Source organism: Leiobunum rupestre, chromosome 6 (genome assembly GCF_980474605.1).
Source record: "Leiobunum rupestre chromosome 6, qqLeiRupe1.1.hap1, whole genome shotgun sequence".
NCBI lineage: Eukaryota > Metazoa > Arthropoda > Arachnida > Opiliones > Sclerosomatidae > Leiobunum > Leiobunum rupestre.
Window position 1 is genome coordinate 57795414 of NC_143389.1, and position 22285 is coordinate 57817698.

General features: G+C 35.2%; 1 protein-coding gene across 1 annotated transcript in view; it reads right to left on the minus strand.

The window, feature by feature from the left end:
- Window positions 1-14464: 14464 nt before the first annotated feature.
- Window positions 14465-22285, minus strand: part of foxo (forkhead box, sub-group O) — a 64214-nt gene continuing 56393 nt past the window's right edge. Inside the window, exon 2 of the mRNA XM_090180213.1 lies at window positions 14465-15980. Coding sequence (XP_090036339.1) covers window positions 14475-15980 — 1506 coding nt within the window. The 3' untranslated portion in view covers window positions 14465-14474. The remainder of the gene's footprint in view (window positions 15981-22285) is intronic.

Below are 22285 nucleotides of genomic sequence, written 5' to 3' on the forward strand. Positions count from 1 at the left end.
ATCCTGGCGACGATTTCAGTGCGTTTCTCAAATCAAATTTTGCCTCCGTGAGATTAGGGGAATAAGTTTTCGATAGTTTTAAATAATTTATAAAAATAAACTTTAAATCTAGAATAATTCGTTGACGCGTATCGAATTTGATTTTCCTTAAAGGGAGGATGAACTAAATAGAAAAATCGTCTGCTAAGCCTGGTTTAATGTGGAAGGGATACTAAGTTAATGTTAAATTATAAATTATGTAAAAATTCAATTATTACCCACAATTCCCAAACCACTTTATACTGCCTTTAATGGGAAATTATAAATTATGAAAAAGATATAATTGCGGAAGGGAATTTGAAATTAAATTGCTGTCCCTCACAATTATTACCCACAATTTTCAAAACCACTTTATACTGCCTTTAATGGGAAATTATAAATTATGAAAAGATATAATTGAGGAGGGGAATTTGAAATTAAATTGCTGTCCCTCACAATTATTACCCACAATTTTCAAAACCACTTTATACTGCCTTTAATGGGAAATTATTAATTATGAAAAGATGTAATTACGGAAGGGGATTTGAAATTAAATTGCTGTTCTTCACAATTATTACCTACAATTCCCAAACCACTTTATACTACCTTTAATAGGAAATTATTAATTATGAAAAGATTTAATTACGGAAGGGGATTTGAAATTAAATTGCTGTCCCTCACAATTACTACCCACAATTTTCAAACCACAATTAACTAAATTTAATGGTAAATTATAAATTATGAAAAGATATAATTGCGGAAAGGGATTTGAAATTAAATTGCTGTCCCTCACAATTTTAAAACCACATTAAACTACATTTAATGGGAAATTATAAATTATGAAAAAGATATAATTGCGGAAAGGGATTTGAAATTAAATTGCAGTCCCTCACAATTACCAGCATCAATTTTCAAACCACATTACATTCCCTTTAATGGGAAATTTTAAATAATTAGGAGAATAAAAAGCGAGATTAAGATTAGACGAGGAAAGAAAATACGCCGGTCCGAATCGTTTCGAAGGGGATTTTACACGAGCCGTCTTAAACGCGATTCCATTTTAGTTTTCCGCGTGGCCTCTGTCTCAAGTAAGCTTCGCAATTTCTTACAATCGACGCGACACGACTGCCATACTGATTGGATCTCGTTGCGTGCTCTTCGATCGACGTGGAAAAACAACATTGACATATAATTATTTCGTTAACCCAAATTTCTTAAAGCTTTTCTCCCCTTGAAACTTGAATGGGTATTTTTTACACCTTTCTCCACTATTCATAGATTCCGATATTTTACGCATTTGCATCTAAATATTTGCGGTGAATTGAAACACTTGGTTAAATCATTCTGGGGAATTTTCGCGAATATTTTATCAAAGCGGTTTCACTTCATGTTTGCGGTCTTTTTCAAGGGGAGGTTGACGGGCTTAAAACTGTAAGCATTTCACGAAAAATCATTTTTAAATATTCAATTGAAATTGTGCAAATTTGATTATTTTAATTATAAATATTTTTTTGTTAATTACAACATCGCGTTACCAAGGTAAAAATAATCTATTAAAGTTCGTAGTTAAAAGGGACTATACCCCCTTTATTATTGACTTTTGACATTTTTGGCGCTGTTTAGTAGTTTGTTGCGTGGGGTAACTTTAACTAACGGTAATAGTTAGTGTTGGCTCGCTTGGCATGAAGAGCTTTCCACCACCCTCCTACGCATTGTAGCGTGGCCAACGGATTTAAAGGCATCAAATGTCGCTAAGTTGGTGCCTTGGGTAGAAGTCTAACTGATTATTATTATTATTAATTCCATATTTTTCGTGGATCGAGAAATTTCTAATTTCTGCCACCAGATTTAACATGTGATTGGCGCTAGTTACGATAAACACAGAACGAAGATAATTTCTTTAAAAGCATCGAATTAATTTAAAATTCTAAATCGACGTTTTCAGAATAAACTTCGAGTATACAGTTAACGCGAAGTAATTCGTTGAATAGATGAATTCGGACGAAGGTTATGTGACCGTTCATTATTTTATTAATCTGATGGTTCATTTCTTTTTGATCGTAATTATATGAGTTTGAAGATGAAATTCATTGCGCGTGTCTTCCAATTGAAGTCGGAATGCGCGTGCAGCTGTATTCGCGTGACTTTCGGTCATTTATAAAGTTGTTCGATTTCCTCTACTGCCTTTTTCATCCAGGCATCTACTTTCTTGGCGCGTGGAAGCTACCAACAACGAAATGTACTTCGCAATAATCCTTCTTCTAGCAACGTTTTCCTTTTTTTGCCAATTGTCATAAAATGTAAAAACATTCTTCCCCCCCCCCTCCCCGCGTTTTAGGTCTTTGTAGTTATTAGCTACACTTAGGCTATTCAGTGTCTTGGAAAGTGCACTCGATATTTCTTCATATATTTCGGGAGTACTATACTCGAACATAGGATGGCAAGAATTTTAACCTCCAGTCTGCAGTCGTGCAGTTGTCTAGTCTCCACTCGAAGGTCTGGTCTCCGGTGACCATTCCGAGAGTCTCCACTGTAAGGTTTTGGTCTCCGGTTTCCAGGTTTCCAGTCTCAACTGGAAGCTCTGATCTCCGTTCTCCAGGGTTTTAATTTCTACTGGAAGCTCTGATTTCCGTTCTTCAGGGTTCTATTTTCTACTGGAAGGTCTGGTGTCCGGTCTTCAGGTTTCCAGTCTCAACTGGAACGTTTTGGTCTCCGGTTTCCAGGTTTCCATCTCTACTGGAAGGTCTACTCTCGGGTCTCTAGGTTTACAGTCACCACTGGAAGGTCTGGTGTCCAGTGTACATACCTGCAATCTTCATCGGGAAGGTTTGGCCTACGGAAATTAGGTTTGCAGTCTTAACTGGATTGTCTGGTATCCCGTTCACAGTCCTCAAATCTCCATTCGAATATTTGTTTTCTTGTTTCCACTGGAAAACCTAGTTTTTGTTCTTGACTAAAGGATCCTGGTCTAAATTTCTAAAATTAGCATTATAGTCCTGCACAATTTATTTAGGTCTACCCGCGATTCAATTAGAAGTACCGTCACTGTTGGGGCTTAAAATTGCGCATGTCACCAATAAATCGGTTGCCCATAATTTTGGTTGGCGTATTTTTAGTAAAATAGCTGCTTGGGTATTTGATTTTTTCTAAACCTTTTCGTCTACAAGGATTGGTTTAAGACTATTTGGGAACTATGAATTGCCAGTGACATTTGCTACAAATTCTGGTCGCGAGGGGGAAAACGCCACTTTTAGGTGGAAAGTGTCTACGTCTCCATTCGCCACAACATCCCGGTTTCCGGGTCTCCACCGTGTCTAAGGGGTGCAAAGAAGATTCTACTAAAATGGGGTTTTGAAAATGAAGTAACTGCTCCCAGAATTACGACCCTCAATTTTCAAAACACCCTAAACACCCTTTAATAAAATTTCAGTATTGGCTTAATGTTAACTTTCGGTAAATGTTTTGCTTTTAAATCACTCTTGCTGAATAAACAGTTTTAGCGACTGATGAAAACGTCTGGATGTTTCCAAGTCTCCAAGGGAAAAACCCTTTGAAACGTTCAACGTCTAAACTTAAGACCCCATTAAAAATATTGACGGCACTTTAAAATATCAGTTTGATAAAGCTGGGTACATGAAGTGCAGCCAATAGTGATAAAATATGTTGGATTTAAAGAATAAAAATTTCCAAATTATAGGCCAATTATGGGACGAAATTTCCAAATTATAGGATAATTATAGGACAAAATTTAAAAATTATACGATAATTATAGGACAGAATTTCCAAATTATACGATAATTATAGGACAAAATTACCAAATTATAAAATAATTATAGGTCAAAATTTCCAAATTATAGGATAATTACAGGACAGAATTTCCAAATTATAGGACAATTATGGGACCAAATTTCCAAATTATACAATAATTATAGGACAAAATTACCTAATTATACGATAATTATAGGACGAAATTTCCAAATTACACGATAATTATAGGACAAAATTTCCAAATTATAGGCCAATTATGGTACAAAATTTCCAAATTATAGGATAATTATAGGACAAAATTTCGAAATTATACGATAATTATAGGACAAAATTTCCAAATTATACGATAATTATAAGACAACATTTCCAAATTATACGATAATTATAAGACTAAATTTCCAAATTATACGATAATTATAAGACAAAATTAAAAAATTATACGATAATTATAGGACAGAATTTCCAAATTATACGATAATTATAGGAAATTTTTTCGAAGTTATAGGATAATTATAGGTCAAAATTACCAAATTATAAAATAATTATAGGTCAAAATTTCCAAATTATAGGATAATTACAGGACAAAATTTCCAAATTATAGGCCAATTATGGGACAAAATTTCCAAGTTATACGATAATTATAGGACAGAATTTCCAAATTATACGATAATTATAGGACGGAATTTCCAAATGATACGATAATTATAGGATAAAATTTCGAAGTTATAGGCTAATTATAGGACGAAATTTCCAAATTATACGATAATTATAGGACAGAATTTCCAAATTATACGAAAATCATAGGATAAAATTTCCAAATTATAAGCTAATTTTAGGGCAAATTTTCCAAATTATATGATAATTATAGGACAAAATTTCCAAACTATAGGAAAACCATAGGACACAATTTCCTAATTATAGGATAATTATAGGTTAAAATTTCCAAATTATATGAAAATTACAGGACAAAATTTCCAAATTATAGGAAAATTACAGGACAAAATTTCCAAATTATAGGATAATTATAGGATTAAATTTCCAATTTAAAGGAGTTTTATAGGATTAAATTTCCAATTTAAAGGAGTTTTATAGGATTAAATTACCAACAGGGTTTCCACACGTCAGGGAAAATAGGGAATTTTAAAATTGGCCTAAAAAGTCAGGGAAAGGTCAGGAAACTTTAAAAAAATTTAAAATGTCAGGGAAAAGTCAGGGAATTCAATTTTATCTGGACACTTTTTGAATGTAATTTTACTCTAGTTGTCTGACAAATTCTATGATTAATATTTAGTTCCTTTAAAGTTTTGCCATTTTTTTAACGTTGCAATAGTACGTTTGTACTAAAATGTAGGTTTATTTCAATTTATAAACTTTTGATAAAAGTCAAATATAAAGCTAAAAATTGTCTAATTTTGGTTTTAAAAAGTCAGGGAAATCTCTTCAAATGGTCAGGAAATAATCAGGAAAATCTCTTCAAATGATCAGGGAATAATCAGTGAAAATCTCTTCAAATGGTCAGGGAATAATCAGGGATAATCTCTTCAAATGGTCAGGGAATAATCAGGTAAAATCTCTTCAAATGGTCAGGGAATAATCATGGAAAATCTCTTCAAATGATCAGGGAATAATCAGTGAAAATCTCTTCAAATGGTCAGGGAATAATCAGAGAAAATCTCTTCAAATGGTCAGGGAATAATCAGGGAAAATCTCTTCAAATGGTCAGGGAATAATCATGGAAAATATCTTCAAATGGTCAGGGAATAATCAGGGAAAATCTCTTCAAATGGTCAGGGAATAATCAGGGAAAATCTCTTCAAATGGTCAGGGAATAGTCAGGGAAAATCTCTTCAAATGGTCAAGGAATAGTCAAGGAAAATCTCTTCAAATGGTCAGGGAAAAGTCAGGGAATTTGAATCTGAAATTATTCTGGCAACCCTGAGTCCAATTTGAAGTAATTTTATTGGGTTAAAATATAGAATTACCAAAGTTCAATAGTGTGTATTTAAAAGGGGCCATAACAAAGTAAAGAAATTTAAAAATATTTCGAATCTCCTTCTTCAATTATTTAAATTTTTCCAAGGGTCATTGCTTTTTAAGAAAAATTAAATATTTCTTGGTAGTGTATATTTTTTTAAAATTCTAACAGTTGGGTTTTAATCGTATGTGCTAAAATATAGGAAATATAGGATAAAAAATGGAATTGTAGGATTTTGTAGGACCATTTGAGAATTATAGGAATATATAGAAATTACAGGATATCTATGAGTCTGGCATGAAGTGGGGTGGAGGAGTAGTTAGCACTTTCGCCTCGCAGCGGGAGTAGCCCGGTTCGATTCCACCTTGTGGCACCTGCAGAAAACTCGGAACTTTTTCAGCGTTGAGATTGCAAAGTTACAGAGGTTTTCTCCCGAATTCTTCGGCTTCCCCTTTCCATAAAAATTGGTGGTGGTCAACGGTAATAGCCAGTGTATGGAGCCATTGCTTCGCGTGACATAAAGGACTCCCACCACCCTCCTACGCAACCGGACACCGGATTTAAAGGCTAGATGACTTGGGCCTAAGATGGTGCTTGGCTGATTAATGCAAAATAAGTCTTTGGACAACACTGTATAAGAAAATGACTATTTTACGCTTACCATTTCCTGGTAACTTTCGGTGGCAGATGGTAGTAGCAGTTGTGGAAAGATTAAATAGTAAGTCCGTAAATGTTGTCTAAAAGCGAAATTCATCGTCGTGTACCGCGTTTCACAAAACAAAAGGTTATAACCCGGCCACCCGAATTAAACGCTTTAAAAGTTGCTCGATGACTTAGGCCTAAGGTGGTGCCTAGCTGATTATTATTAAACGAGGGACAGTTCACTTCGATGATTAAGTTTGCACCCTTGATCGATTAAATCATGATTAAATCAGGATTTAATCACGATTAGATCGAGTTCGTGATTAAGACGATTAAATCACGTTAAAACATAAATAGCCTATATTCCTAAAATTAGTTCATTATTAAATCGATTTAATCACGATTAAGTCGATTAAGTCGCGATTAAAAGATTTTATAGTGATTAAACATACTAACTTGTAATTAAATCAAGATCATAAAGATTAAATCAGATAAAAATTTTAATCGTGATTAAATAAGATTAAAATTTAATAGTGATTAAATAAGATGAAAATTTTAATCGTGATTAAATAGGATTCAAAATGTAATAGTGATTAAATAAGAATAAAAATTTAATCGTGATTAAATAAGATTAAAAATGTAATCGTGATTAAATAAGAATAAAAATTTAATCGTGATTAAATCAGATTAAAAATTTAATCGCGATTAACACGATTTAATACATTTAATCGGATTAAATGTTAGCAGCCGAAAGGGGAGTGATCTGCCCCCTAGTTAAAAACCAATACACTAAAGTTGTGGCAAAACATTAAAGAGAAATGTCGCCAGCTATTAAACGTCGAAAACCAGTGGATGCCAGGAAAATCTACGAAAGAACAAAATCTCATAAGAAGCATCTTTGAAAGTAAGACTCTGCGGTGTGCAAATAGAAAACAATTTTTAATTCACTATAACGACAAGGTTCATTTCTTTTTTCTCTCGAAAAAAAAAGAAAACATATTCTTGTACGATAATAATATATAAGACAACAATAAATCTGTAGATAATTTTCTCTTTTTTCAGCGCGTTTGTTTATAACACAAAAACAACCACTTTATTTTATTATACAATAACAATATTTCTATTCTCCGATTTTTGTTGTATAATATTTAAGCGGTTCACTTAATTTTTTGTAATTTTTTTATATTTGGCGCCACTTAATTTTATCAATATTTTCTCTTTAAAATACTTTATGGAAGGACTTAATTTCCAAACGTAAAGAATTAGGAAAAAATCAACTAAAAATCTAATCGCCGTATTAGTTCCATAGGAATTTAACGATTTTTTTTCTTAATTAATATATACCTTATAATTAAATTACACAATTCAGGCGCCATTTTTTTGTGTTTTTTTTAAATATCTTTTTGTTTCTTTGATTATAAATGATTTTTTTGTATATTTTGTATACACGTACATGAGCAAAATACAACCTATATAACAATCCTTTAAGGGGGTATGATTTATGCGCCCCCCTATTTTCCACTGATGCGGGAAAAAACTATTTATATGTTTTTTTTTGGAAATTTAAAGTAAAAACTGTATTTTTTTTTATTCGATGGTTCAGGTATCTGTTAATTTGTTAAAACAAATTATCCGCGAAGGAAAAAATAAACAAACAAATGTATTTACAGTAAAATGAAGTATGGCCTTTTTCTATATACTTTTGTTACAAATGGGCGACTTTTCTTTTTTTTTTATATTATGACAACGCCGAGGTTAAAATTGATGAAAATATGTTTAAAAAAAATGTGCGCTCTTTTTAAAGAAATAATCATGTTTCTGCGGTTTTTTTTTATCAGAAGCGAAAGAAAAAGTGATTTATGTTTTACTGAAAAATTGTAATTATTCAAAATAAATATAGTTTAGAGCGGGGAAGCACCTATTTGATAAATGTTATATATTTGAAATTGAACTGACGTTTTCAATTATTAAATATTGTTATTTTGACAATGGGGAATATCCCGCGTTTTTAAACCTGATACCAAGTGAAGCATTTTTGTTTCTGTAAATTTTAATTTTTTTTTCGTAGCTTAAAAATAAAACCCGATTTACCGATTAAATAGACATTTGAAAATATATTTTTCAACTACTTTATTTTCCCCTTTTGTTTTTTGGTTTTCAAAATAGTACGTTTTTTTTTCTTCACCCCACCAAAAATAATATATAAAAATTTACTTAACATTTCTATATAGTTTTTTTTCTTAAGTCTTTTTAAATACATCTATCTTCCGCAAAATACTTTTTAACTCCAAAAGAAGTTTTCGTATTTTTTTTCCTATACATCAAATAATTTTGGGTTACATTTGATTTTTACTAAAGGGTCCTGTTCGAAAATACGCAATACATTGGGCTTAGTGTTGTCGGTGATTATTTACTATATTTCGGTTAATAATTTAAATGCACTTTTTCAAAAATATGGGCCCGGAACACCGAATGGGAAATACTATTTTCGGGATTTCTTCATACTCCTAAAAATGGTAGTTTAGCTACTAACAATTATTTAGTTAGCACCACGGTGGTTTTTCATTATGACAAGTATCCTTTATTCAATAATATAATTTGGTCCACAATACGTATATTTGATCGCTTTTTTTTAGAATTTCTTACCAGCGGTGCGTAAAGTCCCTGAGTGTTCTCGCGAGAACTTGATTTTAAAAGTCAGAAAGTTCGAATTTCTATATCATTCTCGGGAGAATAGTCAAACTTGGCGCCATCTCGTGACGTAAAAATCCTACAACAATTTTGCCAAAATGGTTTTCTCTTTTGGGTTTTATTTTGTTACGCCTATCTTTACACGACTAAGAATTTTAACAGATAGTTTTGATATTACGATAGTTTCGACCGAAACTTAAAAACTGGTAATTTACCTTTCTAATTAGCGGCACCTTTTTTATTTAAAATCGAAATACTTAAAAAAAAAATTATTTCGAGAAAGTTATATTCATGATGAATGGAAAATTTTTATTTGGCACTTTTCATTCCTTTAATATTTTCAAGGGTTAATTGAAATTAAGAAATTATAACACGTCAGAGAATTTTACTTTATCGTAAAATTTTTCCCATTTCGATTTCGTCACTACGAAACAATTTTGAAAAAATTCCTTTCATTTTAATTTAAATATTTTTTCGGATGCAATTAGATTACAATCTTATAAAATAACAAAACCATAAAAACATGGGTAAATGAAATTTAAAGGTAAAAATTTCGGGTGCTGGTTAAAGTTACATAAATTATTTAATACCGTTGTGTTATAGGGCTTAAAATATCGAAACTACTTTTAAGCCGTACAAAGTTTGCACGCGATTTCGGGGATGAAGATATGTAGATTACGGAGGTTTAACCTAGGTAGGACTTTGATTTCGCCATAAATTAACGCGCTATCGAAAAGAAGGTCGTTTTTTAAGTTATCCAAACGCTAAAAAGGATTTAAATAAAAATTGATTCGACAAAGTCGAAACTCCGCGTTTTGTCGAAAAACACATTGCAAAATTGGGAACTTTTTTTGAACTAGGCTGTGGGTTATTTCCAAGCAGCCTTCGCGAGATTCGAATCTGTAAACTCGTTAACGAAAAAAAGGGGGCTTCAGAGAGATCATGTATCAGCTATTTTTACTAAACGTTTTTTAATTTTTTTCACAATTTTATCAAAGTGCGTGTTCACGCGAGCTTTATCCTACATAGAATAAAATTTCCCCCAAAATGGCGGGTGTTTTCTAGAGCTAAGCGATTGGACGATTTTTATGCAAAAATGATAAAAATATAACTTTCTCGAAATGAACTTTTTATAAATTATTGGTCTAGATATGTGAATCAGCAATGTATACCTATAAAGGACCGTTTTGTTTTATACAAGAACAACGTATTTTGAACACACCTACAAATCGCGTATTTTCCAACGAAATATCACGGCGTCACGATATACCAAAGGTACGTTATATCGAAGTAATAATTATATCCGTGATAATTCGTTTATTTCCCGAAAATAGAAATTATAATTTAGTGGTTTGATACTTGCTACTGAGACCACGCCATAATTTTTCACATTGATAATATTTATATTGAAGACACATTTTGTTTTTCAGGCAATTTGTTTAAAATGTTTCAGGACGATATTGGATTTTTTTACTTACTTCTGTTGTTTTGTTTTAAATATTTATAAATGATGCGGTTTGTTACGTACTATATACCCTTATATTTTATTTTAACCCTTTAAAATCTTAGCCGCGGTTTCGAATCCAGCAACGATTATAATTACAAAAGGCGCAAATGTTTGATTACTTCAATTTTGTAGATTTATTCGAATACGTTTTAAAGGGAAACATACGATGAGTAACTAATCTATTATTTCCGACCAAACACACCCTCGGCCATAGACAAAATGTATGTATTTTGTCTATGCCCTCGGCTGACGAAATAATTTGGGAAAAGTATTAACGTAACGATCGAAACATGACTGGTGAATTTAAAATATAAATATCGCGAGAAATAATGTTGATAACTTATTAATTTAACTATATTAGATCGAAAATTGAGATTTTGTATTTAATTTGACGGGAAAAAAACACTAAGCTTTTAGGTGTAATCATGATTGCATAATCTAAATCAGTAATACATAATTTCAATCACGATTAAATGGTTTAATCACGATTAAAAAATTAAATCGTTATTAAATAGCCTCAATCACGGTTAAATAATTTCAATCGCCACTTAATTATTTAATCTATTTTATCACTTAAATTCGATTAAATCTGTTTGAAATCTTTCGAGGATGGCATAATAGTCATGGCTACGCATTACAAGGAGAGTACCCGAGGTGTTTATCGCCGATTTAGTTCAAAGTCGGCCGTAATGTAGACCTATATGAGATATGAAATTTCCCAAAAGGAGACGTTGCACTACCCATTCGATTTGCCATGGCAACCGAAAATGTTTTTGACCACTTACAACCAAAATAAGATTTTTTCCTTACAAATTTACCCTAAAATTTTTTCAATTTACCCAAACTTGATGAAATTTAAATAAATGTGGTCCAAATTACACATTTCGTGTTTAAGATTTTATTGTTTTAAGTGATCAAAAACATTATCGGTTGCCATAGCAAATCGAATGGGTAGTGCAACGTCTCCTTTTGGGAAATTTCATATTTTATATAGGTCTACATTACGCCCGACTTTGAACAAAATCGGTAATAAACACCTCGGGTACTCTCCTAGTTAGACAGCTAATGTCATAATAATTTCCAAGAAGAAATTGTCATATTACGGATGACGTTTAGGAATGGTTTGGTCTAAATATTTCCTTTATTCTTATAATCGTTGTTTCGAAAGCGAACTGACGAGTTTCGCGAGAAAGCCGTTGCACGTGGAAGTCAGTAATACAGTGTTTTCCCTGTTTGACCTTGGCGCCTTGTTTCGCGTGTTTTGACGCGGTTGAAATTTTATTGAAGTAATAACGCGTTGGATGAAATGAGGCGCCCCAAATACTGACGTCATACATGACGTCACTAACATTCTTTTTTGGCTTAAGGTATCGCCGTTTCGTCGCTGCTTTTATGCGCGTTTCCAGATATTACGGGCCCTAAGCTAACATTCATCAAGACATAATTCCTTTTTCGATATATTTCGATTTAGACTGTTTCGGTGCCAAAATGTTAGTGCCACCATTTTCCCTCATTACGTCCGCAATAGGTGTTTCTATAAAATAAATCAATAAAAAAATTAAATGTATAAAATGTTTTTCCCCGCGTCACGAGCTTAAGCTTTTTAGTGCTTTATTGGCACGCGCATTTCGCACGTCGACTTCAAATACCAAAATCTTTATCGACTCGAGCGCTCTATCTTCAATAACTATAGCTAGTGACGTAGAAAAAAAACATTTACACGTGACCTCCCGTATTTTATAGAAACACCTATTCTCCATTACCAAGCAGCGCTTGTAGCTGGTGATTTTGTGAAATTCCTCCCATAATTCGTACAGGCTTCTTACAATTCGTGATTTTTTTAAAAAGAACATTTGAATACAGTGAAATAACGATATCTTATTGATTGTGAGAATGCTCCATTTATATCATCGTTATATTTTGAAAAATACTCTACTTGTTATTAACCATAATAGCCGTGTTTGTACAAAATGGCGGCGCACACATTTTGGCGCGAAACAAAGTCTATAATGGCAGTAACCGGAAATTAGGGGCTAGTGATTGTCTAATATAATTTTAGTCGCTAAATCCGAAAACGGACGAAAAAACCGCCGATCAGTTTGGAGATATTTTCGGCGTGGCCAAACAGCGCTGCCAGCTAAGCGTTTCCCAGCCAGCCAAAAGCGGTGGGTTCAGATTATTTTGTTTGGGGATAATTAAACGAATTAGTCAGTCGAAACAATGGCTTGTTGATGTATTATTTCGTTTCTGGATTCGAAGTCGCGGTATTTTCAAGTACATTTACTATAATCAGAAGACACTTCGGATATTATACCTATTAGTGCTAATTTTTTCCTACGCAATATCCTAGCGACGGATCGACTATTCGGGACTAATTTAAATTTAATCCTTTTCGTGAACGATCCCGTTATACCCTACTATACAATTAACCTACATTTAAATTCCAAACTTTAATTAGTCGGTGTTAAAAAATATTTTTTTTTCTTCTAATATATATATATTTCAAATCTTGTACGCCTTTTTGTATTTTAATTTTAAGAAATAGCTTTATTTCCTATCATCTAAAATAACAAATGTTGTTGAATATAAGAGGCCCCGTGTCGTTTTACTTGTTTATATCTCAATATATAAGAAATATTATAATTATTTTGGCCCAGTTTGGTTTTATTTTTAAATCGATTTCCCGCAACAATTTTTTATTTCGGATTGAAGATGAATTACTGCTTGTATATAAATTGACTATTTTTATTTTTATTTTATCCAAAAAAAAACTGATCAGGATCGGGCTTTGTTATATTCCCGATTCTACGTTCATATTTTCCATTTTATGTGACGACTAGTATTTTTTTTAAAGACTTGAGCCTATAGATTGTTTTAAAAAGGCGGCAGTGAGCAACTGTTTGTTTAGAAATTTTTAAACGGCGTATTTTTACCCTAAAATTTAAAATTTGAATCAAACCCGGTTTTGTCACGAGGCGAAGCGTGCTATTTACGCATTAGAGAGAATTTTATCCACAAATTGCGAATAGTCGTAAAAATATTTACCCGTCCGTAGTAGGATTTGGGCGTGTCTTAGATGGAATAGTACCGAAAGATACTATCCTATTACATATATATATATTTTCGGCGCAATTACGAATAACATTCTCTTTAATCCCCCCCAAATGCTTCAAAGACGTTTCCGACGTCACCTCGTCTTTATACAAAATGAAATCACAATTTTTTTGATTTTACTAATTAACTTAACTAGGAAAGAGGTTTACGATCGAAGTAGTTTCGCTACCTCCGTCTTAAACCCACATAACCAAACAAACAAAAAAAGGAAATAAATTTTGATTTTCATTTAAAATTACACAAATTTTGATAGTTTATACTTTGTAACCAAACCATTTTTTTTCCTGAGTGACAAAAACGGAGGTTTTTAACTCTATATTTACACATATTTTCTCTATATATATTTTTGTATATATATGTATGTATATATATATATATATACCACGATCTTTTACATTTCAAATAGACAATTTGCGGACGAACTTGCCAAATAGGGGATTAGGTTTTTGTTAAAATGATTTACGACAAGTACCACGAAGCTCGTACCTTTTTTGAACACAACTTCCGTCCGCACGTGGTAAGCCACAATTTACCATTTTAGTGATAATATTACCTCATTTCTACCGACCGAAAAAAAACGACGAAATCACGATCAAATCCGTAGTTTTGTCTTAAACTCGGCGTTCTTTCGATTGTTCGAACCCGTTTCTACAAGACTAAACGCGTCGCGATGAGTTGACTGTCCAATTTCGAATGTTTTCCCTCAGATACAGCGAGGATTGATGAAGGAATTTTGGACTTTTTTGTACGTCGTCGAATTCAGTGAACCCAGGGTCGGTTGACGACGCTAGTGGTCGGGTGAGAGGCGAGGGGTCCGTTGTGTCCGGCGGCGTGTTGTCCGTGAGAGGCCTGGGCGAGGTGTCCGGCGCCGATGGACGCCGGACTGGCCGTGACGCGGACGATCGCGCTGGATTCCTGAATCTGATGACACTGATTCTGGTTGCTCTGGTGCTGCTGTTGGTCGGCGAAATTGAACTCCAAGTTTCCGTCGATGATGAGCTCTTGGTTGAGGATTGAATCGACGTCGCACTCTAGTCCTTCCTGAATGGTGTTCAGGTCAACGTCATTCGGTAAAGAGTTATTGAGCGTGAACATGATGTTTTGTCCGAGCAGCGAAGCCGTGTTGGCCAGCGAAACGGAGGCCGAGGGACTCAAGGAGCAGCCGGGAGCGACGCCGCGGAGAGTGGCCCGCAACGCGTGCTGCTGCATCATGGCCTCGGCCGACATGGGGATGTCCACGACCACCGCCGAAGAGTCGTCGTTGTAGGGGGAGCCGCCGAAGACGTTGCTGATGGAGGGCGGCCTGGGCACCGGGCCTTGAACCAACACCATGTTCTCCATGCCCGGCGAGACCGAGTGTTGGGGCGACAGCGAGTTGAGAAAGGATCCGTTGCCCGAGTCCAAGGCGGAATTGCCCTGGGGGCTGGGCTGACCGGAGGGGCTTTGTACGCTGATCAGGTTGGGGCTGTTTCTGGCGGAAGCGCTCGTTTGGTAGGGGTTCCCCAAGAAGTCGTGAGGGTGCGTCCCGTTGCCGCCGTTGAGGCCCCGGATCGCGAACCGGTTGAAGGTCCCGTTGAGGGTGTAGCCGCCGCCGTTGCCGTTCATGGAAGCGATCTGGCTGCCCATTTTGACGCGATCCGACAAGAAAGTGTTTTCGCCCAGCTTCATGGCCTCGGCCAAAGAGTCTACCAACTGGTCGGCGCCGTACCTGTCGCAGCCGATCAAGGTCCCCGTTGAGCCGTGCAAAGCGGCGTTGGCGGCTCCGTTCTTGCGGCTGTTGGGCGTCGGGCGGAACATGGTGCCGAGAGGGCCCCCGGTGGAAGCCCTGGGGCGCGAGGGCTCGGCGTTCCACGGGAGGGGCGAGAGGGGCGGCACTTGGCTGTCTTGCCCGTCGTTCTCGATGGCCGGGATGGGCGAGAGGCGGCTGCAAGAGCTGGCGTTGGACGATGCTCGTGGACGGAAGTCCGGGCTCAACTGGAAGGCCTGATGGAGCGGAGACTCCGGGAACATGTCGACCCCCTCCGAGATGGACGAGCTGGGGCTGCAGGGCGTCGCTTCGACCGCGTTCCGGAGACTGTCCACTTTCTTCTTGACCCGGCCGCGCTTCTTCTCGTACTTGGGCGTCTCCATGCTGACCGCTCGCCGTCGGGCCGCCTTACCCGGTTTGGCGTCCGGGTTGACCATCCACCAGGAACTCTTCCCCGTTCCCTCATTTTGAACTCGCATGAAACGGTTGTGCAAAGACAAGTTGTGACGAATCGAATTCTGCGGAAAAAGAACAAGAAATTAGCTTTTTTCAAGATTCGCGAGCTAAATTTACTTATAACTAATATATTAGTTACTAATTTTAACTGTTCAATAATGTTTGACGCACGCCCAATTAGCCACTTCAGTGACTGATGACGTTAATTTAGGGTTTTTATATCTAACCCATTTCGGATAATATTAGGTTCAAAGTTATTTTAAAGATCGGCTTACAACTAGTTAACTAAACATAAGTTACTAATTTTAACTGTTATTTTTCCCGAGACATAAATACGCGTATAAAGGGAGTTTCAACGTCTGCAGCGTGCGCAGTTATCCCAAACATTGACGTCATACCGCAGTCGTCAATGACGTCAGTTTACACTTCCTTTTTGCGTCAGCTGAACCAAGAATGTAAATAATGGACTCGCTACGCTAACTCAAAAAGCGCGCGATAATACGAGTATGCGGAAATCAGGGCAAATTTTGTTTCATTTCGAGCAAAACTTGGTGTCGCTGCAGTCGTTTTCTGACCACCCCGCGTAGTGATAGTTGAACGGAATTCTTACATCGCTTCTTAACTCGATTCTAAGCGACTAACGTACAGCAAAAAGCCTTCAGATTTAGGCCTAAACTAGATGTCACGGACATTTAAGTACACACAATCCCCCCTATTAATTAACTATATTTTAAATATTAAATTTAAACATGAACAAATTTCCAGTCATCTTGTACATTAAGTTAATAAACCCAAGAGGAATTTTATCAAAATGGAGTTTTTAGAGTTACCTGGTTTTGGAAAAGTAGCGAAACGCTAACACGTTAATTTAAATTAAATTTTAGGCAAACCGAATTTTTCGAGTTACCAGGTTTTGGAAATAAGGTAGCACGAAATTCAAATATGATAATAGTGCGTACGAGGCAGTGGCGTAGCTAAGACAACCTAGCTTTCTCCCCCCCCCCCCCAGGGAAACTATTTTCTGAGTTTTAGTCCGTATCTAGCATATTATTTGATAGGAATTTAGGGGCCACCTGAAGCCCCGTGGCCCTCCCGCATTGCGGGGGCTTTATTTACGCCACTGGTACGAGGGTTCTGGGGTCCCGCGAATTGGCCAGAAATCTGACTTAAAATTAAAATATCTCAATGCAACCGAAAACGTAGTTCAGAAATGATTAGCATCAATTAAAAATATAATTTTCAACCAAGTCGTTCTTATTTTAAATTATCTTAATTAAGGCGAAAATCATCAAAAACCACTAAAATGATTAACTTATTGGGCTCCGATGTCACAAATTTATAACGGGCTACCAAGGGCATGCCATACGCTTTCGATTGACATATCATTGAGCCTTCTAGACCTAATTGTTGAAGAGTTACGTGGAATACGTCAGCGGCGGCATCGGCTACACTGCACGTGGGCCCAGTACACACAAACCCCTAGGATTGTGTGTAAAAAACCGTACACATCGAGACCCTTTAGATTATGGATTACTTAAAAAGTTCCGCGGTTGGCCTACCACCAGGATATTTGCGCGGCGGGAAGTAAACTTAAAGGAAAACAGGCGGAAGAAAACCTAGGCCTTTAAACGTACCGCCGCTTTGACCCAAATTCCGAATATTTGGAAACGTCTGGTTCTTAGCACTCCTATTTAGTAGGCAAGCGTTTTCCTAAATATTCCCTGAGGGGAATTGACTGTATTTAAACTCGGCTAAAAATAAGTCGCCTGATTCTATACGCGAGAAAATTTCTTCGCTCTCTTTTATCATTTTGCCGAAGAGCTTTCGAAGAAGCTCTATAAATAGCATCCTCTCGTCCGATATGAACTCACTCGCCGATGCGGTTAGCCAGAGATTACGAGAGACGAGGGATAAAGATGGAAGAGAGATGGCGCTCGAGATGCGGGAGGAGGAACCGTGCCCGGAAACCATACATCCATTCTTTATATCGTTGTGAACTGATTTTAATCAATTTGATTTAAGTCAAGATTTGAATCCAGTGATTTTAATACTATTTTTGTGGCTTTTACTAGTGAGTTCAGGGTGGACTGATTTTAATCAATTAATTTAAATTAATTGATGTTATTATCGCACTATTTCTGTGCTATTACTAGTGAGTTCAGGGTGGACTGATTTTAATCAATTAGATTTAAAATAAGTGATGTTATTCTTGCACTATTTCTTTGATATTACTGGTGCAGTCCAGAGTTGGCTTATTTTCAATTAGATTTAAATTAAGTGATGTTATTCTTGCACTATTTCTGTGCTGTTATTAGTGGGTTCAGGGTGGACTGATTTTAATCAATTAATTTAAATTAAGTGATTTTTTTCTCGCACTATTTCTGTGCTATTACTAGTGAGTTCAGTGTTGACTGATTTTGATCAATTAGATTTAAATTAAGTGCTGTTATTCTTGCACTATTTCTTTGCTATTACTGGTTCGGGAATGAATAATTTTAATCTTTTAGATTTAAATCCTTATATAATTTTTTAAATTAAATAGCATATCAAGTGTTATTTGTTTTTTTTTAATTTGTGATTTAAATCACACTGTATTGCAATGGATGAATGAAACAAATTGCAAAAATAGGTTCTAAAACAATTCCAATATAAATCAAATATGATAAAATTATTTTAAAAAAATAAATGTAATAAAAATCCAAAAATATTTTACCTTAAAAAAACTATTAATTTGATTTTATGTATCTGAGCCATTTAAATTAAACAAAATTTACCACCTAATAATTAAATGTAAAATGTTAAAATTAATCCGCATTCATAAATATCTTTCTTTACAAACCATATTTTTCCCGTGAAATAGTTTTAGAAAATCATTATAACAACGAACTTTCGGAACTATATGGAAAAATGCAACGTCATGAAGCAGTGATGCCAGATCGAGGGAAATTTCCCACATCTAGGGAAATTTAAACCTCGAAAATTGGAAAAACGAAAAAGGGAAATTAGATCGAAAATGGGGATGATTTTAATAATGCCAAATATCTGACAAAATTTATTAAATTAAAAAATATAAACAATAAAATTAGCTAAATATACTATTAGCTTGTTTTATTATTACTTACGCTTTCGTTAAGATCTAAACTGAAAAATCAAACAACATCAGATATGAATATTGAGAGTATAGATGGCGATTTATTTTCTATAGGGTGATAATTTTGATCACAATGAAAAATACTTTTTCCCAGGGTTATTTATGTAAATATGAATGTATCTCGGGCATTGCCGCATTACTATAAGGCTGACAAGGCTGAAGTCTAGGGCTTCACCAAGAGCAGGGGCCAATCAGGGGTCCAAGCGTCACAAGGGCAGAGGGGATGTTGAGGTGGAAGCTAGGGAAGGCCCGGAAAGGGAAAGTTTTGAAAGTAAAATTTCATTTTTCGATCTGGCATCACTGTTACGAAGGTACATATACTCCTGATATACGTAATTTCTTTCACACCAAAAACTATTTTCGGTGTCCGTTATATAGGTCTATAACGCCGCGCAATATGGCATGTCTATAAAGTTTATTGGTCTCCTCCTCCTGGTGGCAGCCACAGCGCCTTACGGGATGCGTTGCGGCCCCATTTGTAACTATAATTGGACGTCAATTTACGTAATGCCCCGCTCGTTCCGGGCGGCATCAAAGATAAAATACAGAGTCGCTCGGAAAAGATGCCTTTCGGGGGTTCTTTCCCTATCTTCTCTTAATACGTAATAGCAGAAGTTAATGATTTAGAGTAAGTATCTGGGACACTAAAATGAAAGCTCAAAGCACTTTCCAATGGGAAACAATTTCCCGCCAAACGTGTTACGTGTACGCTACTCGAAATTACACGCGTGTATTTTTCCTCTGATCTATTTATATATAGAGATAATGTTTATATCTAGTCGATTTTTACCTCCGCTCCCGTTGCAGCTCTAACCCATGTAAATTGTTTCTTTTCTTCCGAAAAGTATTTTGAATAATCAGCGAAGGATCATATTCCAAACGAATGAAACTAGCAGTATAAAAAGACGAATGATGAAAGAGTTACATTAAACTTCAATTAAAAATTATTTTAATTTATAATTGGCTTTTTAGAGTTTTATTCCATATCAGTGTCAGATAGAATATTTAACTCCGAACTAAATATTATTTCTCCTAAGAGATATTTTACAGTGTTGCCAGAATATTTTCCGATTCAAATTCCCTGGCCATTTTAACAGATTTTCCCTGACTTTATAAGGCCAAAATTAAACTTAATATTTATTTTTATCAGAAGTTAATAAATTGAAATCAACCTATATTCCAGTACAAAGAATATTACAACGTTAAAAAATTAGAAAAACATTTTAGGAACTAAATTATAATCACGGAATTTGTCATAGATCTATAGTAAAATTACCTTCAAAAAGTGTCAAGATAAAATTGAATTTCCCTGCCTTTTTACAAATTCTCTAAGTTCCCTGACGCGTGACAACCCTGTTTATAGTGGAGGGTCAAATCGACTTCTCGAGACGACAAGACCCAATTTGAAATATGATTCGTGACCGTCGCGAAAATGAAAGCAATAAAAATGGATTTTTTGTCGGCTGACTATTAGGCGTAACGACGTTGTTATTTTCAGATTCGCGAAAGAAAAAAGGGTCCCGAGCTGAAGCGGAAAATACGCTTAATGTTGAAATCTTCTTTCGAAGAAGAAGAAAAAAAATGAGAAACGAAAAATCTCGAACAAAGAACTCACGCGCCACCATCCGGAGATTTCGTTCAACAATCTCGAACGCCAATTGCTCCGTTTCGCAATTGTTAAATACCGCGTTCAAGATAAATACTTTCAAAAGTGAAGCTTCTTTTTTCGTATTTTACTCGAACTGATTCGGAATCAAGATTTTTCAGAATTCTCAAATCAGCTCTATAAAGTAGATATTAAAAACTTTATTTGGATCCATGGCGAAAAATATAAATAAAACTTTTTTATTAACGGAGGAAACACATGGATATAACTAAAATCATAATTATTTTAATTCAAAAATTAAAAATAATTAAATAATTAACAGGTGAGCTTTCGACCCGTGGGTCTTTGTCAAACTATAAAGTAGTATCACTCTGTAGCTTTGGGCGCCATTTTGAGGGCAGTTTTATATCTATAGGAAAAAAACATGGGTGACGTTGACGTACGCCGATTTTACTCTAACGTTAATCTGTGTTTGATTGCGTTGGATTTATTTTAAAAAAAAACATAATTTGCTTAATTATTTATATTTAAGACTAGTATTTTAGACAGAACGTAGTCTAGAATCACAGTGAGAAAATCGAAGAATAAAATACTTAATTTTTAAGTATTAAGGAACTACTAAAATTTAACCCAGTTTTATCGCAATTTTTCACTGTTTCTTGAAAAAATTACGTGATATTTGCCGAAACCCCTCCTCTCCTAAACGCCTCACGTAATTTATGGACGCTCACTTTCGTGACAGATGGTGGAAGCCTAGAATATGGTACCCACGAATCACCTCAAAATAATCATTATACTTAAATATAAATAAATATTATTATGATTATTTCGAGGTTCAATTACATTTCTTAAGCGCGGCCGGTTACAGATTTAATCTGAAAAATATAAACGCGGCATTGCTTTGAAGGTTGCACTTTGAAACGGTATGCGACTAACAATGTAACTGCGGCCATCATAGTCTAGATTGGAAGCACCCCCAGTATAAATAAATCAGTTCTTGGTACGAGTATAAGTTGTCTTATCTCCGCGATATGACGTGGAAGTGTGCCAGTTTCGCCAGTTATCGAAAACGCCAATACTCGAGAATTTCGCGACAATCGGCGTTTTTTAAATAGAGTCGCGTTTTATAATTATGGGAGGATCTTTGGGAGGATCGAAATACGTGTTTTAGATTGGTCCATTACACTAGACAACATTTTTGGCACTTTTAATGCATGGCAAGAATCGTATGTTTGTTTTAGTCCCGTGAAGATAGCGTTTAAAAATCTTGTTATCAAATCGAGAAGTCTCGAAATCAACTTGGAAAATCTCAAAATCAACTTCAAAAAATGTTTGAAATCAACTCGAAAATGTTTTAAGTCAACTCGAAAAATCTCGATATCAACTTGGAAAACCTCGATATCGACTTGGAAAACCTCGAACTCGACCGGGAAAACCTCGAACTCGACCGGGAAAATCAAGAAATCAAATAAATATACACAAATTACCAAAAGCCGCAATTAGTGATGTAAAAAACCCGGGTATTTAAAACGCAGGGTAAATACCTTAGGTACTTACCCGGGTAAATACCCAAAATACATAAATACCCAGGTGTTTATAAACACCATTAA